The 18,025-nt window shown below is 36.6% G+C and overlaps 1 protein-coding gene and 1 pseudogene across 4 annotated transcripts in view; one reads left to right on the forward strand and one right to left on the reverse strand.

The window, feature by feature from the left end:
- The window catches only part of VPS13C (vacuolar protein sorting 13 homolog C), a 179,721-nt gene that overhangs the window by 77,872 nt on the left and 83,824 nt on the right, over positions 1-18,025 (reverse strand). For all 4 annotated transcript variants that reach the window (XM_060151212.1, XM_060151193.1, XM_060151206.1 and 1 more), the window contains 9 exons: positions 15,498-15,660; positions 14,615-14,731; positions 13,646-13,749; positions 13,281-13,448; positions 12,472-12,776; positions 10,566-10,713; positions 9,398-9,506; positions 2,526-2,662; positions 651-807 (listed from right to left, as the gene is read on the reverse strand). In XM_060151212.1, coding sequence (XP_060007195.1) covers positions 651-807; positions 2,526-2,662; positions 9,398-9,506; positions 10,566-10,713; positions 12,472-12,776; positions 13,281-13,448; positions 13,646-13,749; positions 14,615-14,731; positions 15,498-15,660 — 1,408 coding nt within the window. The remainder of the gene's footprint in view (positions 1-650; positions 808-2,525; positions 2,663-9,397; positions 9,507-10,565; positions 10,714-12,471; positions 12,777-13,280; positions 13,449-13,645; positions 13,750-14,614; positions 14,732-15,497; positions 15,661-18,025) is intronic.
- LOC132531601 (intraflagellar transport protein 88 homolog) lies at positions 4,693-7,394 on the forward strand (annotated as a pseudogene).

Below are 18,025 nucleotides of genomic sequence, written 5' to 3' on the forward strand. Positions count from 1 at the left end.
TACTTAAACTAGTGATTATTCTCAATACAAGTTTGCTTTACTTAAAGTTACCCCATAGAGTTCCTATAACTTTAAACACCCATACCAACTTTAAAAGTTGGCTTGGTGCAATTTAGAAAGTGAATCTGAAAGGCTGAAGAGACTACAAGGTGATGTTAAATTTTTCCTCTATATATTTCTGGGTTGTTTAATTTTTATTTTTCACAAGTATATATTAATGTCATTAAACACAAATAAAAAACTTATGTAATTTTAAAATAAATAAAAAACCAAAGAAAAAAAGTTACTTCCTAGTAAATTAACTCACCTTTCAAAAAGGGTCCCTGGGTTCTATACCTGGGTATTGTTCTCAGAGCACAGTTATAATGTTATGTTGCTTTTCATAAGTACTGAAGTGTTATGTACTGAAGACATATGCCTCATTTTTCTTTTAGATATATTCTACTTTCTGCTAAATATTTAGATATAGACTTACTTTATGATAAATAACTACATAATGAATTTTAACTATCAAATTACTTCATATTAATGTAATAAATTTAAACTAAATAATTATGGTGACACTAATAAATATGCTTCATGTTGATAAAAAGGTAGTGACCATCTGCCTATTACATGCACAATTTACAGAGACTATACTTCACACTTACCAGTGAACTCAAAGCATTGCATACTAATTTTTTTTAGATAAGCTTCAGCAGTCAGGTCGTAGGCTTTAACTCTAGCTTCCAGTCCAAGCTGCAGGACATTTAGTTCACATAAAGGCCTTCCTTTCTTTTCTGCTTTTTCCATCAAAGTAATCACGACCTAGAAAAAGGTACCATTATTACCACAAACTATTTCACTAATATACACTGCAGTTAATTTAATAATCATCCGGAATGATATTATCAAAATATTCACACAGCGTAAAGATGTTCACTTCTATTTGTGCCTGGAAATTACCTAGGGTTATTTACTTTGGAAGGCCCACTTACTTGTTCAGACTTTTAAAGCACTGTCACTGTATTTTAATGGATTTCAAGATAGTTATGAAAAAAAAAAGTTGTTCTGCCTAATTCCCGGAAGTCCTAGTCTGATGGATGGTGTCAGACTAGATCTGAAAGTCTGACATAAACAGTCAATTTTTAAACTACTCCTAAGGCAAGGTTTCTCAACCTTGGCACCACTGACTTGGTTTCTCAACCTTGGCACATCTGGGGCTGGATAATTCTTTCCAGTGGGGAGTAGTCCCATGCGCTGTAGGCTGTTTAGTGGCATCACTGGCCTCTACCCACTGGTTGCCAGTAGCCCACTCTCTCTCTGGATAGTGACAACCAAAAATGTCTTCAGACAATGCTAATTATCAGCTTGAGGGGAGGATGCAAATTGCTTCCCCCTACCCTAATCACTGCCCTAAGGGAAGGGAACTGTAATTATATGTATTACAAATAATATTAAAAAGGACTTACAGGTTTTATATGTACATATGTTAATGAAACCCATTTGCAAATAGAATTATTCATTTATCAATGTTTCAATTATCAAAGCCTAAAAATCTTCAATAACTGTAACATTAACCAGAAAAACAGCGGAGGTTTAGCATGAAGGAAGTTAGTTTCAAAACATGTATTTCAGATCAAAAAAGTAGCACTCATTTGTTTAAAAGTTTATTATTTTTGACTCAAAGATAGAACATAACCTCTGCGTAGCTATTTAACAATGAAGGGATTTTGGAGAAAGTTCTTCTAAGTCCCTGTATCCGCGATGCTTTCCCACATACACACGCGTGTGCCTGTCCCTCCTTCTACCCTGTCCCAGCCCCTTTCCTAAACTCCTTTCCTCAGACTGTACCTTCTTCTTCTTTAAAAATTCAACTAAATCTCACTTCTTCCAGGTTATCTTCCCTGACTCTTTCAGACTGCTTAGATGCCCTCTTCCTACCATCACTGTCACAAGCTCCCTGGGCACATTTTTAATGGAAGTATTTAACAAAAATTTTAATTGTTTTCTTGTTTGAGTTCAGAGTTTATGTCTTTTACTTCTGTATCCTTAGCACTTAGTACATGCAATGAATATCTGTTATGTGTGTGAACACAGAAGAGGAAAATTCATTTAACCTTACCTTAAGAATCTGCAGATGGAAAGCAGGTAATGGTAATATAACATTTTTTAAATGTAGGCATATTGTGTTTTATTCTATTAATGGTTTCTAAAATTTGCAAAGAATTTCTCTGTCATTTTTCCCTTTCCTGCCTTCCCTATATAAAATCCAAAGCAGGCCACATTCCAACTGTCCTAAAATCATTTGAAAAGCCTGTTACAGGGCATATTACCATTTTCTCTGTAAATATTATATCCCCCAAATATAACTCATCTTTAGCAAACTCTCAAATTTTTAAACATTTCTACATACAAATTACAAACAGCCTTTGTAAGCTTTTTCTATCCATATCAATAATCTACAAGTTTACTTTATTAGAGGTAATTCCAAATATCCATTATTTATCCACCTCATTTTACAAAAACAGATGAAAATTACATACCTCTTTGATTTCAAATTTCAGCAGCATATTAATGATGTCTACAGATCTAATTTCTTCCACTCCAGCTGTTAAACTATCTTGTGAAACATGCATATCTTGTTTTAATGTAGAGATTTCAAGTGGCTCTTTAGTTTCACCTAAAGATGTTTAAAAGAAATTCATTCACTTCTATTCACACATTTCTTACATGAATACTCAACAAGGACTTATACAAGTACTCTGGACTTGGTTCAGGCATTGAAAATCCACAAATCAGTCATACACAGCTCTAGCCCTTAGAAAGCTCATGGCTTAGTAGAAGAAACATATATACTTAAAATACAAACAAAATAAGAAGGCCCCACCTAGTCGCATTAAATGGACAAATGTTAATAGTCTCTAGATAAAGTACGTAGAAAGCACAGAACTAAGCATGACACTGTCATGAGAAGGTCAAGAAAGTCTTAATAGGAGAGTTATAATTCAAGTAGAACTGAAGGAGCTCCTCACACAGAGAAGAATAAAATAAGAGGTAGTAGAAAACCACAGAGAGATAACATATCAGGATAGGTTTTGCAAACAGAATGGAGTTTGATATGGTTACATCATAAGGAGGATAATAAGAGCTAAGGCTTGATATGAAAGAAGCGGGGGGAGGGGGAGTTAAAGCCTCTTACGCCATACCAAGAATCATAAGTAAAACCATATGAATATGACCCTGTTGTCCTGAAATTCACGCATCCTGAAATGCAGTAAAATTGCTTTCTAAACTGTAAGACACAACACTAATATAGCTATCACTTGCAAAGTACTTAATCTCTGTGTTGGATGTTGTGCTAACAGACGTTCACAGACTATCTCATTTAACTCTTATAACAACACTTTAAGGTAAAACCTTTACATTGTCCTTATTTCACATATGAGCAAATTGTGGTCCAGACAGATTCAGTACCTTGTCTAGTGTTTTCCATATGGAAAACCACTGCTGTTAATTATTACCTTTGAGAAAGCAATGCATAGGGCAAGGTTTCTTAACTATCACCTTATTTCAGCACTGTTCCAAACATAATGTGATTGAGGGAAAATAATTCTACCAAATATTTTGCTTCTAGAAAACAATTCCTGGAACAGGCAAAGATTTCTTAAATAGGAAATAAAAAGCACTGATCATTTTTTAAAATTGTGTATTAGAATTCATTAAAATTAACTAATTCTATTAAAAGAAAACCTATTAAGAGAGTGAAAAGGTAAAGCACAGATAGGGAGAAGATACTTCTACACATACACTAACATGTATACATATAACCAGCAAAGGGCTCCTAACCAGAATGAATAAACAACTCCTATACACCAATTAGAAAAAAGACCATACCTCAGTAAAAATAATGGTCAACAGACTTGAATGATCATGTCATAAAAGAGGACATCCAAATGGCATATGAAAAGGTTTTTAACTTCATTAGTTACCAGGGAACAAATAAAAAACAGAGATACTACTATATAACCACCAGGATGGCTAAATTTTACAAGACTGAGGATAGCAAGTACTGGTGAGAATGTGAAACAACTGGAACTCTCATACATTGCTAGTAGGAAAGTAAACTGGTTCAACCACTTGGAAAACTGTTCAGTATAGCCTGGCGCAAGTTACTGAAGCGAAATGTAAGCTAACATATGACCCGGTAATTCTACTCCTAGCTATATGTCCAAAAGAAAACAGTATATAAGTGTGCCGAAAGACTACAATGACATTCATAGCAATTTTACTCATGACAGTCAAATACTGGAAACAGGAATAAAAAGAACAAACTAGCGCTACAGACATCAACATGGATGAATCCCACAAAACGTTGAAAGAAGCCAAGGGATCCGCGCGTGGCAGCGCTGCAGCCGCACAGCTCTCTGCTGAGCCCCAGAAAGGCCGCGCCGGCCCCGCCGCGCTCGTGGTCACGCTGCTCCCCTCGCCGCGAGGGGGGAGAGGGCTCGGGGCGGCGTGGGTGCCTACCGCCCTCCGAGGGGGCCGTGGGGACGGGGCGCAGGGGCTCTGCCCCCGGCCCGTGCCCACCCCCCCACCCCGCCGGAAGCCGCGTGCGGCCCTCAAGCCCCGGACCCTGAGTTCCTCACGCGAAGCTCCGAAATCCCCGGCAAGGCTCTGCGGAGGCACGAGCTCGGGCCCGCTCTCACGGAGGTACAAATGATGCAAAATGGATACCTCGCCCCAGAGACAGATGAAGATGATCTTTAGTCTGGCTACAATGACTACAATCCAACCTATGATACCGAGGAACTGGAGAATGACACAGCTTTTCAGCAAGCTGTGAGAACTAGTCATGGCAGAAGACCTCCCGTAACTGCTAAAATACCAAGCACAGCGGTTGCTAGACCTGTAGCTACTGGGTATGGGTCCAAGACATCCCTGGCATCAGCAGTGGGAAGACCAATGCAGGGGCTCTTCAGGATGGAGTTACTAGACCCATGACAGCAGTGAGGGCAGCTAGTTTTACCAAAGCAGCTTTGAGAGGCTCTGCGTTCGACCCCCTCGGTCAGTCGTGGGGCCCTGCACCGCCCCTGGAGGCCAGGAACGAAGACAGCCGAGAAGAAAAGATGAGACAAGTGGAGAAGAAAGTAAATGAGTCAGTAGAAGAAAGCTGTATTGCTAACTGTCATGGAGACTTAAAATTGGCCTTAGAAAAGGCAAAAGATGCAGGAAGAAAAGAGAGTCCTGGTGAAACAAGGAGAACAAGTTACAAGTCCAGAAAACATCAATTTGGATTTAACTTAATCAGTTCTTTTCAACTTGGCCAGTCAATATTCAGCTAATGAAATGTATGCTGAAGCACCAAACACCTATCAAGTTATAGTGAAAAATAAGATGTTTAGCAATGCAGGACGGTTGAAAGTGAATATGGGAAATATTTATTTAAAGCAAAGAAATTATTCCAAAGCCATTAAATTCTACCAAATAGCCTTAGATCAAATTCCAAGTGTCCATAAAGAAATGAGGATTAAAATTATGTAGAACATTGGAGTTAACATTTATTAAAACTGGGCAGGGCTTCCCTGGTGGCACAGTGGTTGAGAGTCCACCTGCCGACGCAGGGGACACGGGTTCGTGTCCCAGTCCGGGAGGATCCCACGTGCCGCAGAGCGGCTGGGCCTGTGGGCCATGGCCGCTGAGCCTGCGCATCCGGAGCCTGTGCTCTGCAGCGGGAGAGGCCACGGCAGTGAGAGGCTCGCGTACTGCAAAAAAAAAACACACACACAAAAACCTGGGCAGTATTCAGATGCCATTAATTTATTTGAGCACATAATGAGTATGGCACCAAATCTGAAGGCAGGCTTCAACCTAATTCTTAGTTACTTTGCTGTTGGAGATCGAGAAAAAAAGAAGACATTCCAAAACTTGACTGCTGTTCCATTAGAAACTGATGAAGATGGTAAATACATTTCACCAAGTGATGACCCACATACTAATTTAGTGATTGAATCTATAAAAAATGATCATCTAAGGCAAATGGAATGTGAAAGAAAAGACATGGCAGAAAAATACATCATGACAGTTGCAAAACTCATTGCTCCTGTAATTGAAACATCTTTTGCTGTAGGTTATGATTGGTGTGTTGAAGTTGTGAAAGCTTCTCAGTATGTAGAGCTGGCAAATGATCTGGAAATAACGCAATTACATACCTGAGACAAAAGCATTTTAATCAAGCTGTAGAGACCTTTAAAATGTTTGAAAAAAAGGACAGTAGTGTGAAGAGTGCAGCTGCACCCAACCTCTCATTCCTGTATTATTTGGAAAATGAATTTGCAGAAGCCGGTAGCTATGCAGATTTAGCTGTGAACTCTGACAGATATAATTCGTCAGCTCTTACTCATAAAGGGAATACAGTTTTTGCAAATGGTGATTATGAGAAGGCAGCTGAATTCTAAAATGAGGCTCTAAGAAATGATTCTTCTTGTACTAAAGCACTTTATAATATTGGCCTTACCTATAAGAAGCTAAACCAGCTTGATGAAGCTTTGGACTGCTTCCTGAAACTTCACGCAATCCTAAGAGACAACACCCAAGTCCTTTACCAGATAGCAAGTGTATACGAATTAATGGAAGATCCCAATCAAGCTATGGAATGGTTAATGCAGCTGATCAGTGTTGTTCCAACTGACTCCAGAGCTTTGTCTAAACTGGGAGGATTATATGACACTGAGGGGGATAAATCCCAAGCATCCCAATATTACTATGAGCCATATAGGTATTTCCCGTCCAACACTGAAGTCAACAAGTGGTTCGCAGCCTATTACACTGAAACCCAGTTTTGTAAAAAAGCCATTCAGTACTTTGAAAGAGCTTCTCTTATACAGCCTACACAAGTGAAATGGCAGCTGATGGTAGCTAGTTGTTTTAGAAGAAGTGGTAACTACCAAAAAGCGTTAGATACTTACAAAGATATTCACAGAAATTTTCCAGAAAATGTTGAATGTCTACGTTTCTTGGTACATCTTTACATAGACACTCGATTAAAAGAAGTTCAAGAATATGCAACAATACTCAAGAGATTGGAAAAAATGAAAGAAATCAGGGAACAGCGCATCAAGTCTGGCAGGGATGGCAGCAGGGGTCCCCATGGCAGGAGAGACAAGAGCGCTGGCAGTGACAGTGGCCAGAACTGTGGCTCCGGTAGCAGAGGCAAGCGGCTCAACGCCCAGCTCTGAGCCCTGCCTGGGACAGACAAGCCTCATAATGAGAGCAGCAGTAACAAGGAGCTAGATGCCTCCTATGTGGATCCGCTTGGCCCGCAAATAGAAAGACCCAAAACCGCAGCCAAAAAGAGAGTCAACGAGGATGATTCTGCTGATGAACAGTTAGGAGATGATTTGCTTCCAGAATAATATATATTTTAATATATTATTTATTAAAGGAAAAAAATCACCTTACAAGAGAATACTCATGTTAAAGTTTGGATTAATTATCCAAACTTTAATTTTGCACACTGTCAAAACTTTAAATAAGTGTATTCTGTTCTATGAGTATGGATTTAGATTTTGTTTCGCTTTTAATGGAATAAAAACATGTGAAAATTAAAAAAAAAAGAAAGAAGCCAAAAATGAAGTAAATTCTCTGATTCCATTTATATGAAATTCAAAAAGAGGCAAAACTAATGCATGATATTACAAATCAGAATGGTACTTAATTCTGGGTGGATTCAGGGTCAGGGTGGGTGTTTGGTATTGATAGGTAAAGGCATAGGGAGAGCTCTAGGGTGCAGTGCTGGAAATGTTCTATATCTTAATCATGGTGATTACACTGGTGTAGCCATGTATAAAAATCCACTGAATTGTACACTGAAGATTTGCACACTTTACTACATGTATTAACATACTGTAAAAAAGGTTTTTCCCCCCTAGTATTTTGGGCTTTTTCTGAGACACGATTGACATGTAATATTACATTAGTTTCAGGTAAAAAAAGTTTTTTTAAGTTGAAAAAATACAGTGAGATACCATTTTTCACTCAGCAGCAAACTGGCAAAAATTTTTAAATCTGGTAATACACTGTTAGAAAAAGCACAGAAAAACCACCTGATGGGAGTACAAAATGAGTATAAGTTCTATGGGGGTCAACTGGCAAATCTGTCAAAATGTTAATAAAATTAATTTTATTAAAGGTATTGATTGAATTCAATTATTATTTTAATTTAACAAAAACTAAATACCCTTTAACCCAGCAGTCCTGGTATTTCCCCTACAGATAAACATGCACTTGTAAAAAAGTATATGTACAAGGATATTTAATGCAACATAGTAAGAGTGAAAGACTGAAAACCACCTGAAATGTCCATTGATAGGGATTTGCTAACTAAATTATGATACTTCAACAGAATTTAATACCAAGCAGCCATTAGAAAGAATGAGTTATATCTATACACAGCATATATATAGATATGGAATGAACACCAAGACACTGTGTATGTATATGTGTACATATAAAACAGCTTAAAAAATAAGTCTGGTAGTTACTTTGCCTTTAAGGGCCACTGTAAATAAGTCTGGTAGTTACTTTGCCTTTAAGGGCCACTGTATCTAATAATTTAAATACTATTTGCATTTTTATTGCTGTACAATTTTTTCAGTATCTTTGTTCACTGGTAATTTATCAACCACTTCACTTTATACAGCTAAAAATCAGATCAAGGGACTTCCCTGGTAGTCCAGTGGTTAGGAGTCTGCACTTCCACTGCAGGGGGCATGGGTTCGATCCCTGGTCAAGGAACTAAGATCCTGCATGCCACACAGCACGGCCAAAACAATTTTTTTTTTTTAATTTTTAAAAAAATTAAAAAATAAAAGTCAGGGCTTCCCTGGTGGCACAGTGGTTGGGAGTCCGCCTGCTGATGCAGGGGGCGCAGGTTCGTGCCCCGGTCCGGGAGGATCCCACGTGCTGCGGGGCGGCTGGGCCCGTGAGCCGTGGCCACTGGGCCTGCGCGTCGGAGCCTGTACTCCGCGACGGGAGAGGCCACGGCAGTGACAGGCCCGCGTACCGCAAAAAATAAAAAAAATAAAAAATAAAAGTCAGATCAAGTATGCTACATAGCCTAGTGCCAACTTAAAATGTTTTTTTCTCTATACATGCAAGTTCAAAAATTTTTCCAGAATTCACCATTGATCTGAAACCCTTCTTTATGGCCTCCGCCTAACTCATGCAACTTAGAAATAACTGACTTTACTCAACTTAAAAGCAAACTATGGTTTTATTCAATAGCATCTTATTTGTTTTCTTGGTAATACAAATCGCAATTTGTAAATATATGTTTGTTTACTTCATTTTTATTGTTTGTCTCCCCTACAAAATTGTAAAAAGACATTTATTACACCACCTACTGTCAACCTCTTACCTGTGTCTTGCACTCTTGGTTTCACTTTATTCAAGTCTTCAGTAGCCTCACCAAGATTTTCTGCTAGTATTCGAAATAAAAGATTAAGATCTTCTTGATTTAGATTAACCTGTGAAATATGATGTTCCAAGATAAAGATATTTCATTTTAAAATGAAACAATTTTAATATGGAAAACAAATCCTTAGTAACAAAACACTAAGGACAGGATACTCTTAACATTGACTAAAAAATTATATAATCACTGTACACTCAAGTATTCCACTACTTATGTTAAAAATTTCATTTTCAAATATAAGACAGTGTTTGGAGAAAAACAATGTGATTTACAAGTCAATATTAGTTTCATCTACTTAACCAATATGACCCTTAGTGAAAGTTAATAATTATTAAAGAAATCAAATCACTTTTTTTAATAAGTGACTTTCAGAACACACATAAATTCTACTTTTTAAACAATAACAATTTCAACGTAATAAAAACGCCACCTTCAATATGAAAAATTGGCATTTCACTCAATGCTATAATTATCTGAGGGGTATTCAGATATCCCTAAAATAAAAGAGTATGTATATAATATATAGAATGAGCTATAATTATAATACACTAATAAATAACTTACAAACAGATCACTGCTAACGTGTACACATAACAAATTTAAAAGCTAAGTAACATTTAACTGAAGATTAAATTCTACTAAAATTAATAAAGATCCTGTTGGACAGTATCACACTGAAATTTTCCTTACAACAATCAGTAAAAATTCCACATTTCATTCAGATTTATAATGAGAAAGTCTTCAGAGTCTGAACTTTCAATAAGAAAGTTTTTTTCTGGGACTTCCCTGGTGGCGCAGTGGTTAAGAATCCGCGTGCCAATGCAGGGGACACGGGTTCGAGCCCTGGTCCGGGAAGATCCCACATGCCGCGGAGCAACTAAGCCTGTGAGCCACAACTACTGAGCCTGCACTCTAGAGCCTGTGAGCCACAACTACCGAAGCCCGCGTGCCTAGAGCCTGTGCTCCACTACAAGAGAAGCCACCACAATGAGAAGCCCACGCGCCGCAACTAGAGAAAGCCCGCACGCAGCAATGAAGACCCAGTGCAGCCAAAAATAAATAAATTTTAAAAATAATTTTAAAAAAAAGTTTTTTTCACTCATAAACTCACATTCATTGACTCAAGATGACCTTTAATTTCCACAACAGGCACCTTGTGGTACCAAGATGCAGCTAGATTCCGATTTACATAAAACTCCAAATTAATTGGATGCAACAGCTGAATATCAGGATGGGAGATGCCTGGCTGGATCACTGTCCTAATGAAAAATATAATTGATATATATGCATAAACATAGGGGTAAATGCAACATATCATTAAAAAAAACACAAAGCCCAAAGTTGCTGCTCTAAACATTGATTTGAAACAACGCTGTTTTAGTGTTTTCTAAACTTGGTCTATAATTAATTTAATCTACAATATACTAGCATGGACAGATTAAAACACAGCTGTCCCTTGAACAACACGGGGGACTAGGATGACAACCCCTCCATGCAATCATGTAACTTATAGTTTGCCCTTCATATTTCGGTTCCTCTGTATATGTGGTTCCTCCATAACCACAGTTCTAAACAACCACAGGTTGTATAATACTGTGTTATTTACCACTACAAAAAAATACCTGCGCGTAAGCAGAACCATGCAGTTCAAACCCGTGCTGTTCAAGGGTCAACTGTATATATGACATACAATTAGCCTTTAAGAAAACTTTTTTCTTTAAACAGAAGATAGATGACAACCTGAGTAAATTTTTAAAAGAAACTGATATTTTTGAAGCTATGGGGGAAATCATCAATACAGTTGTTCAAGGACTGGTATGTGTGCTGGTACAGAGATTAGAGAAAAAAATGGCAAGATGAAAAGTAAGCTATTTCTAAGTTTATAAAGCTCTTCAACCGGATTCTTTTCTGGACTTGTCTTATAATCATTCCTTTTGTATTTAAGATAATTAAATCTCCTTGGACGGGGTAGAAAATAATTTCAAAATGAACATACACACTTTCAAATGTCCTCTGGTGTGAGCCCTAGAGATACATCATTACTTACAGAGCATTCCTGCCAAAAATGTATAAGCTCGATTAAATCATGAGAAATCACTCAGACAAAACTAAATTGAGAGTCATTCTATGAAACAACTAGACTGAACTCTTCAAAACTGTCATCATCATGAAAAACAAAGAAAGGCTGAAGAACTATCCCAGAATAAATGTCTATCAGTACAGAAATCCCCCTCACTAATATAGAATACAATTAAATGCCACATGTTATCCTGGATTGAGGGGAAAATTCTTGGAATAACTGGTAAAATCTGAATATTGAATGCATATTAGATAATAGATTATATCAATGTTAAATTTCCAGAATTTGATAATTGTGGTTATTATGTAAGAGGATTAATGTCCTTGTTCTTAGGAGACACATGCTAAAGCACTCTGGGGCAAAGCGTTAAGATATCTATTCTCAAATGGTTTAGCAAAAAATGTTTTAATTTCCAATTATAAAATAAATCTTGGGGATGTAACATATGGGATGGTGACTATAGTTAATAAGACTGTACTGTATATTTGAAAGTTGCTAAGAGCATATATCTTAAAAGTTCTCATAACAAGAAAAAAATTTTCTGTAAATATGTGTGGTGATGGATGTTAACTAGACTTACTATGGTGACCATTTAGCAATACATACGACTATCAAATCATTATGTTGTATACCTGAAACTAATATGTCATTCATACCTGAATAAAAATAAAATTTTAAATTTTTAAATATTTTAAATGATAATATGTATATACAGAGTTAAAGCAAATGTAAATAATTGGTGAATCTATTTGAAAAATTATAGGTACTATTTTTGCAATTTGTCTGTAGGCTTGAGATTTTTCAAAATAAAAAGCTGATTAAAAGACAGCTCTGTGCAACAGAAGTATGTTGAGCATGGATTTCAATAGTCATAAAATTTCATAGACAATGTTAAATAATACTTAAATATCAATACATAATTATTGAAAGAGCATACCTAGAAAGCTTAAGCTTTGTTAGCTGCACATCCATTCTATCAATTACTGGAGGGTCTGAGTAGTCTACACCAGATATCAGACTGAACTGATTGTGAACTCTGATTAACCCAAGATCTACCACTACTGCATTGGTGGAAATGGAAGACTGTGGGATGACTATAACTGGTGCTTTCAAATCAATATTGATAGAAACACGAAAGCTCCTCTGGGCAAAATCTTTCACACTTGTGGCAGCCTTTTCTGCAGCCTGAGCAGTGGCAGCACTCAGAGCCTCTTTGGCTGTCTGGAAATTGTTCAGGAAGTTCTGTGGACACAAAATAAAAGGAGTAATTCAAACAGGAGGACAAGCACATCATTTCTAACAACATCTTCTTTTTATTTATGTGCTAATTTTTTTCAAATAAATAACTTTCAGTTTAGTCCTATTTTTCTAGTTAGGAAAGAATTACTGATTATCCATCCATATTTATGAGCTACCTGACAAGGGCTAATTATAATTAGACTTATATGGCTGAGGAACAGAGAAAAAAACAGTTTTAATAGTTTTTGCACTTGAGAATTTGGATTCATTATATTCCAGCAAAAATAATTCCAGTTCTAGACAATGCTAGACAAAAATCATTATATGATTCAGATTTCAACTGTTAAAGAAAGTTTTTGACCTCTACATTAATCCATAAATAACATCAATAATCAAATCAATGCACAACCTGACATTCAAAGTTTTAAGATTTGCAATAATCATAATTATCAGACTTATTTTAAGTATTTCTAAGCCAAAAAATCTATATATAAATAGTGATTTTACCAGAAGTGACATGAGGAATTTATGGAGATAGACAATCTGAATACAGCCAACGTTCAGTGACACCACACTATCCACTTTGGACATGTCAGTATAGGAATCCCCCTCAGTAGCATCTGGATACAAATCCAAGTTAAAATGAAAGACTTCATTTCCCATTATTGACACAGCCTGAAAAGCAGAGATTTGAATGCACTCCATCCAATCGACAATGACAAAATAAAATCCCAATTTAAAAGGGTTTATAATCATTATAGAAACATTTTTCTATCAAAATATATTTTATTAGTATTTTAAAAAATAAAATATTTTAAAATAAAATCTCACATTCAATCATCAAAAAATATTAATGATTTACTATCACCTACTTTTTTATGAACTGTCTTAGGATCAACATCTGTGACAATAATATTTTCCAATCTGGCAAATAGTGACTGTTTTCTTGACTGAAGAGAAAGGGAAGAATCAAGTCCTGGAAAAGAAATTATATTATTATAATTTCTATAGATACCATAATAAGATCTGAAGATTTTTCTTCCATTGCATAACTTTATTCTGTAGGTGATATTCTTTATAAATTTAGCAAGGTTTGAACTCACAATTGATAAATAAGTGCAATATTAGATATTTTTAGTTTTATGAACAATGAAACCTATAAACTCATTAAAAAATAATTATTTGAATTTTCAACCCTGTGAAAAAACTACATCTAGTGCAAATAGATTATCTTAGGATTTTAGTAAATTCTTTACACCTTATATCCAGTCATTTACATGGAGACTATAAGAGTTTCATGAATCAAATTCAGACTAGTAGATGCACTGCCAGTTTAGAAAGAACAAAGAAAAACCCTAGTTTTCTGGGTTTTAAGTTCTTCAAGAATTGTCTTAAACATATTCTTTACCTTTACCAGATCACAATGAGCTGGTAAAGACAGAGTCAGGGAAAAAAACTACATTCATTTTAGCAGATTTTGCCTAAAAGAGCATAATGGGCTCATAGGATTTGTTCTTCATGATAAGGTTGCTTTGCATTTGTACCAAGATAAAGTGTATTCACAGACCTTAAACTGAATTCTGGGTTGACACTTAGCTCATCAACCGGATCCCTACATTGACATTACTATTCCTTTCACCTCTGAGACAACTCTCAAAAGGGTCCAAAACACCAGTACGTGTGGTTCTACTCTCAAAGAGTTAAGAAAACATGCAATCCAATTATGTCATAAAATAAAATAATCCAGTTTTCAGAGCCTTCCATTTTATATATACTTTAGCATTGCAAAAAACAAAAAAGCTTATCTTTTGAACAATTTTTAATATCCTGAGAACTTTTACCTTGAATCTTGATTTCAGCAATATTGTTCTTCTCATCACAAACAATAACACAGAAAGCATTCAACTTGGCAAACAGCCTGAAGTGAATAATGTCACTCTCCTTAGAGGATACAATCACTGCATATAAACAAAGCAATTCTATCACAGTGGATTCTGGTAATATACACTCTATTAAGGTTTCTTCCCTATATTAAGTGAACCATGGTTTTGCTTAAAATAATTTTAAAATTCTCAAATTCTTAAGTACTTCAAATACTTTTTTTTGCTTTATATATTCTTTATATATAGTTTGCATTTTTAATAGTGAGATGTACTACTTTGATAATGTAAACGCAAGAAAAAACTTAAAATACATAAAGATAACAACACTGAAACTCAAGGAAGTTACTGAATATTAAATAACATGCCTATGGTCCCACAGTTTAAGTAGCAGAGTCAGGATTTGAACTGAGTTCTTTCTGATCCAAAAGCTGGGCTCTTATCCAATTCGATGCTATCCCTGAACCCTGGCCCTCATGTCTCTGGGTCTTGATTTCCTTATCTGTAAAATGTTAGGGAAGATTAACCCTCTATGGAGTCCTTTCAGGAGCCGCTGAGAGGAGGAAGAGCTCAGAATAAATACAGGTCTTCTTCCCCTAATACTCATATAAAGACATCCCCCATCACCACCAGAATAAGAACAAAAACATTTTTTTTTAAACAACAGTATTAACTACATTTATGTTACATATCAGGCACCCATGTATGACTCAGTTTGAAGGAAAGAACAAAGGTAGGCAAAATGGCATGTACATGACTAACCAGATGGTCTCTTGTAAGATTCCCCATTTAGCTCTACAATTCTAACTCTTACTAACAAGAAACAAAACAGTGTTTTTCATACTTTTCTGCAGAGCTGAATTTTTTTGTTGCTTTTCAGTAGAAACTTGTACTTCCTTGGTATCACCCATGTTTTGGCCATCTGATGGAATTATGGTTGTCAGGTAATTAAGAGACGAGAGAAGAGCTTGTGTATGCAGCAATAGGTTTAAAGATGAAAAAGCCACCTAGAAATATTTTAAAAAGAAAATTAGTTCCCAGGCCAATTATACCAGTAGTCTGCATGATGTATACAAAAGGCTCCTAACTAGGCTTGCATCACTGCTGTACACCACTTAAAAGGAAGAGAGAAGAGAGGAAGACTCACAACTCACAGTCCTTAAACAGGCAATATATGGAGAGTAAATTATACTTACACATTTTGGGGGTTCATTTGAGTATCAAGGTAACCTAATTACTCCATTTCCCAATCCTAATTACCGTAGAGCCTACAATCTGCCTGTCATGGTCATTCCAAGATTGAATATATATATCACTTTTTTGAATCTTCAATGATTATTATTATGATTATATAAAACATATAAGTTAGAATATGAAACTCCAGAATCACCATGTATTACCACCATGTTAAGAAATGATTTCAGGCTCTGCAAATGGCTCTGCACATGGCCATTGAAGCTATAGTGTCAGCAGAAGCCGGTTCGCACTAGGAACTCTGGTGTGAAGGGCTGGGCGTGAGGCCTCTGCATGCAGCACCCTATGAGCAAATGCATCTACACTAAGCACAAAGGAAAAAGAAAAAGCTTGTGGGATCTTGGTTCCCAGGCTGGAGGTCAGGCCTGAGCTCCTGTGGTGGGAGCACCGAGTCCAAACTGCTGGACTAACAGAGAACCTCAGACCCCAGGGAATATCAATCAGAGTGAGGCCTCCCAGAGGTCCTCGTCTCAGCACCGAGACCCAGCTCTACCCAACTGCCTGCAAACTCCAGTGCTGGACGTCTCAGGCCAAACAACCAGTAAGACAGGAACAGAGCACCACACATCAAAAAAAAAAAAAAGAAACGACAAAAAAATATGTTACAGACGAAGGAGCAAGGTAAAAACCTACAAGACCAAATAAATGAAGACGAAATAGGCAACTTAACCTGAGAAAAAATTCAGAGTAATAATGATAGTAAAGATGATCCAAAATCTCGGAAACAGAATGGAGAAATACAAGAAACATTTAACAAGGATCTAGAAGAACTAAAGAGCAAACAAACAATGATGAACAACACAATTACTGAAATTACAAATACTCTAGAAGGAATCAAGAACAGAATAACTGAGGCAGAAGAACAGATAAGTGAGCTGGAAGATAAAATAGTGGAAATAACTGCCGGGGAGCAGAATAAAGAAAAAAGAATGAAAAGAACTGAGGACAGTCTCAGAGACCTCTGGGACAACATTAAACGCACCAACATTCGAATTATAGGGGTCCCAGAAGAAGAGGAGAAAAAGAAAGGGTCTAAGAAAATATTTGAAGAGATTATAGTCGAAAACTTCCTTAACGTGGGAGAGGAATTAGTCAATCAAGTCCAGGAAGCACATTGAGTACCATACAGGATAAACCCAAAGAGAAACACGCTGAGACACATACTAATCCAACTATCAAAAATTAAATACAAAGAAAAAATATTAAAAGCAGCAAGGGAAAAGCAACAAATAACATACAAGGGAATCCCCATAAGGTATGGGGATATGGGGATATACGTATGCATACAGCTGATTCCCTCTGTTATACAGCAGAAACTAACACAACACTGTAAAGCAATTGTACTCTAATAAAGATGTTAAAAAAACAAAGATATCAAATGTGACATTCATGAGATTTAAATATAAAATATGCAATTAAGAGTGAGTTCTCAGTCACTAAATAATCTTCTAAAACCACAATTATGGTCCTATCATTTAAAAATAAAGAATATATAGCTTATAGGAGAAAATATATTTTTAAAAACAGTAACTCCAGAAACCTAAAATAGCAACACAAATTGTTTTAAAGAATATATGATTTTCTAATAGTGAACTGAAATTTCTTAATAATCACTTTTTATATAAAAGGACTTCTTTTCATTGCTTCAAGACACTAAGTGGATACAAAAATTATTAAAAGGAAGATTCAATATTCAACAGATTTTCCCATCTCTCAAAAGTATAATCTGGGGCTTCCCTGGTGGCGCAGTGGTTGAGAGTCCACCTGCCGATGCAGGGGACACGGGTTCGTGCCCCGGTCTGGGAAGATCCCACATGCCGCGGAGCGGCTGGGCCCGTGAGCCATGGCCGCTGAGCCTGCGCGTCCGGAGCCTGTGCTCCACAACGGGGGAGGCCACAACAGTGAGAGGCCCGCATACAGCAAAAAAAAAAAAAAAAAAAGTATAATCTGAAACTCATTTCTCTCATTTTCTTTTTACTGTATCCTAAAATTACATTTTGCCTCTTCTTCCTCTACTTGAGTACCTTAGTATAGCTCCAGAAGTACTCAACATCTCTCCTTATATTTCACATACTTTCTGAGCCCTGCATTAAAAGACAGTATCTAGTTTGGTTTGTT

This window comes from Lagenorhynchus albirostris, chromosome 1 (genome assembly GCF_949774975.1).
Source record: "Lagenorhynchus albirostris chromosome 1, mLagAlb1.1, whole genome shotgun sequence".
NCBI classification, from domain to species: domain Eukaryota; kingdom Metazoa; phylum Chordata; class Mammalia; order Artiodactyla; family Delphinidae; genus Lagenorhynchus; species Lagenorhynchus albirostris.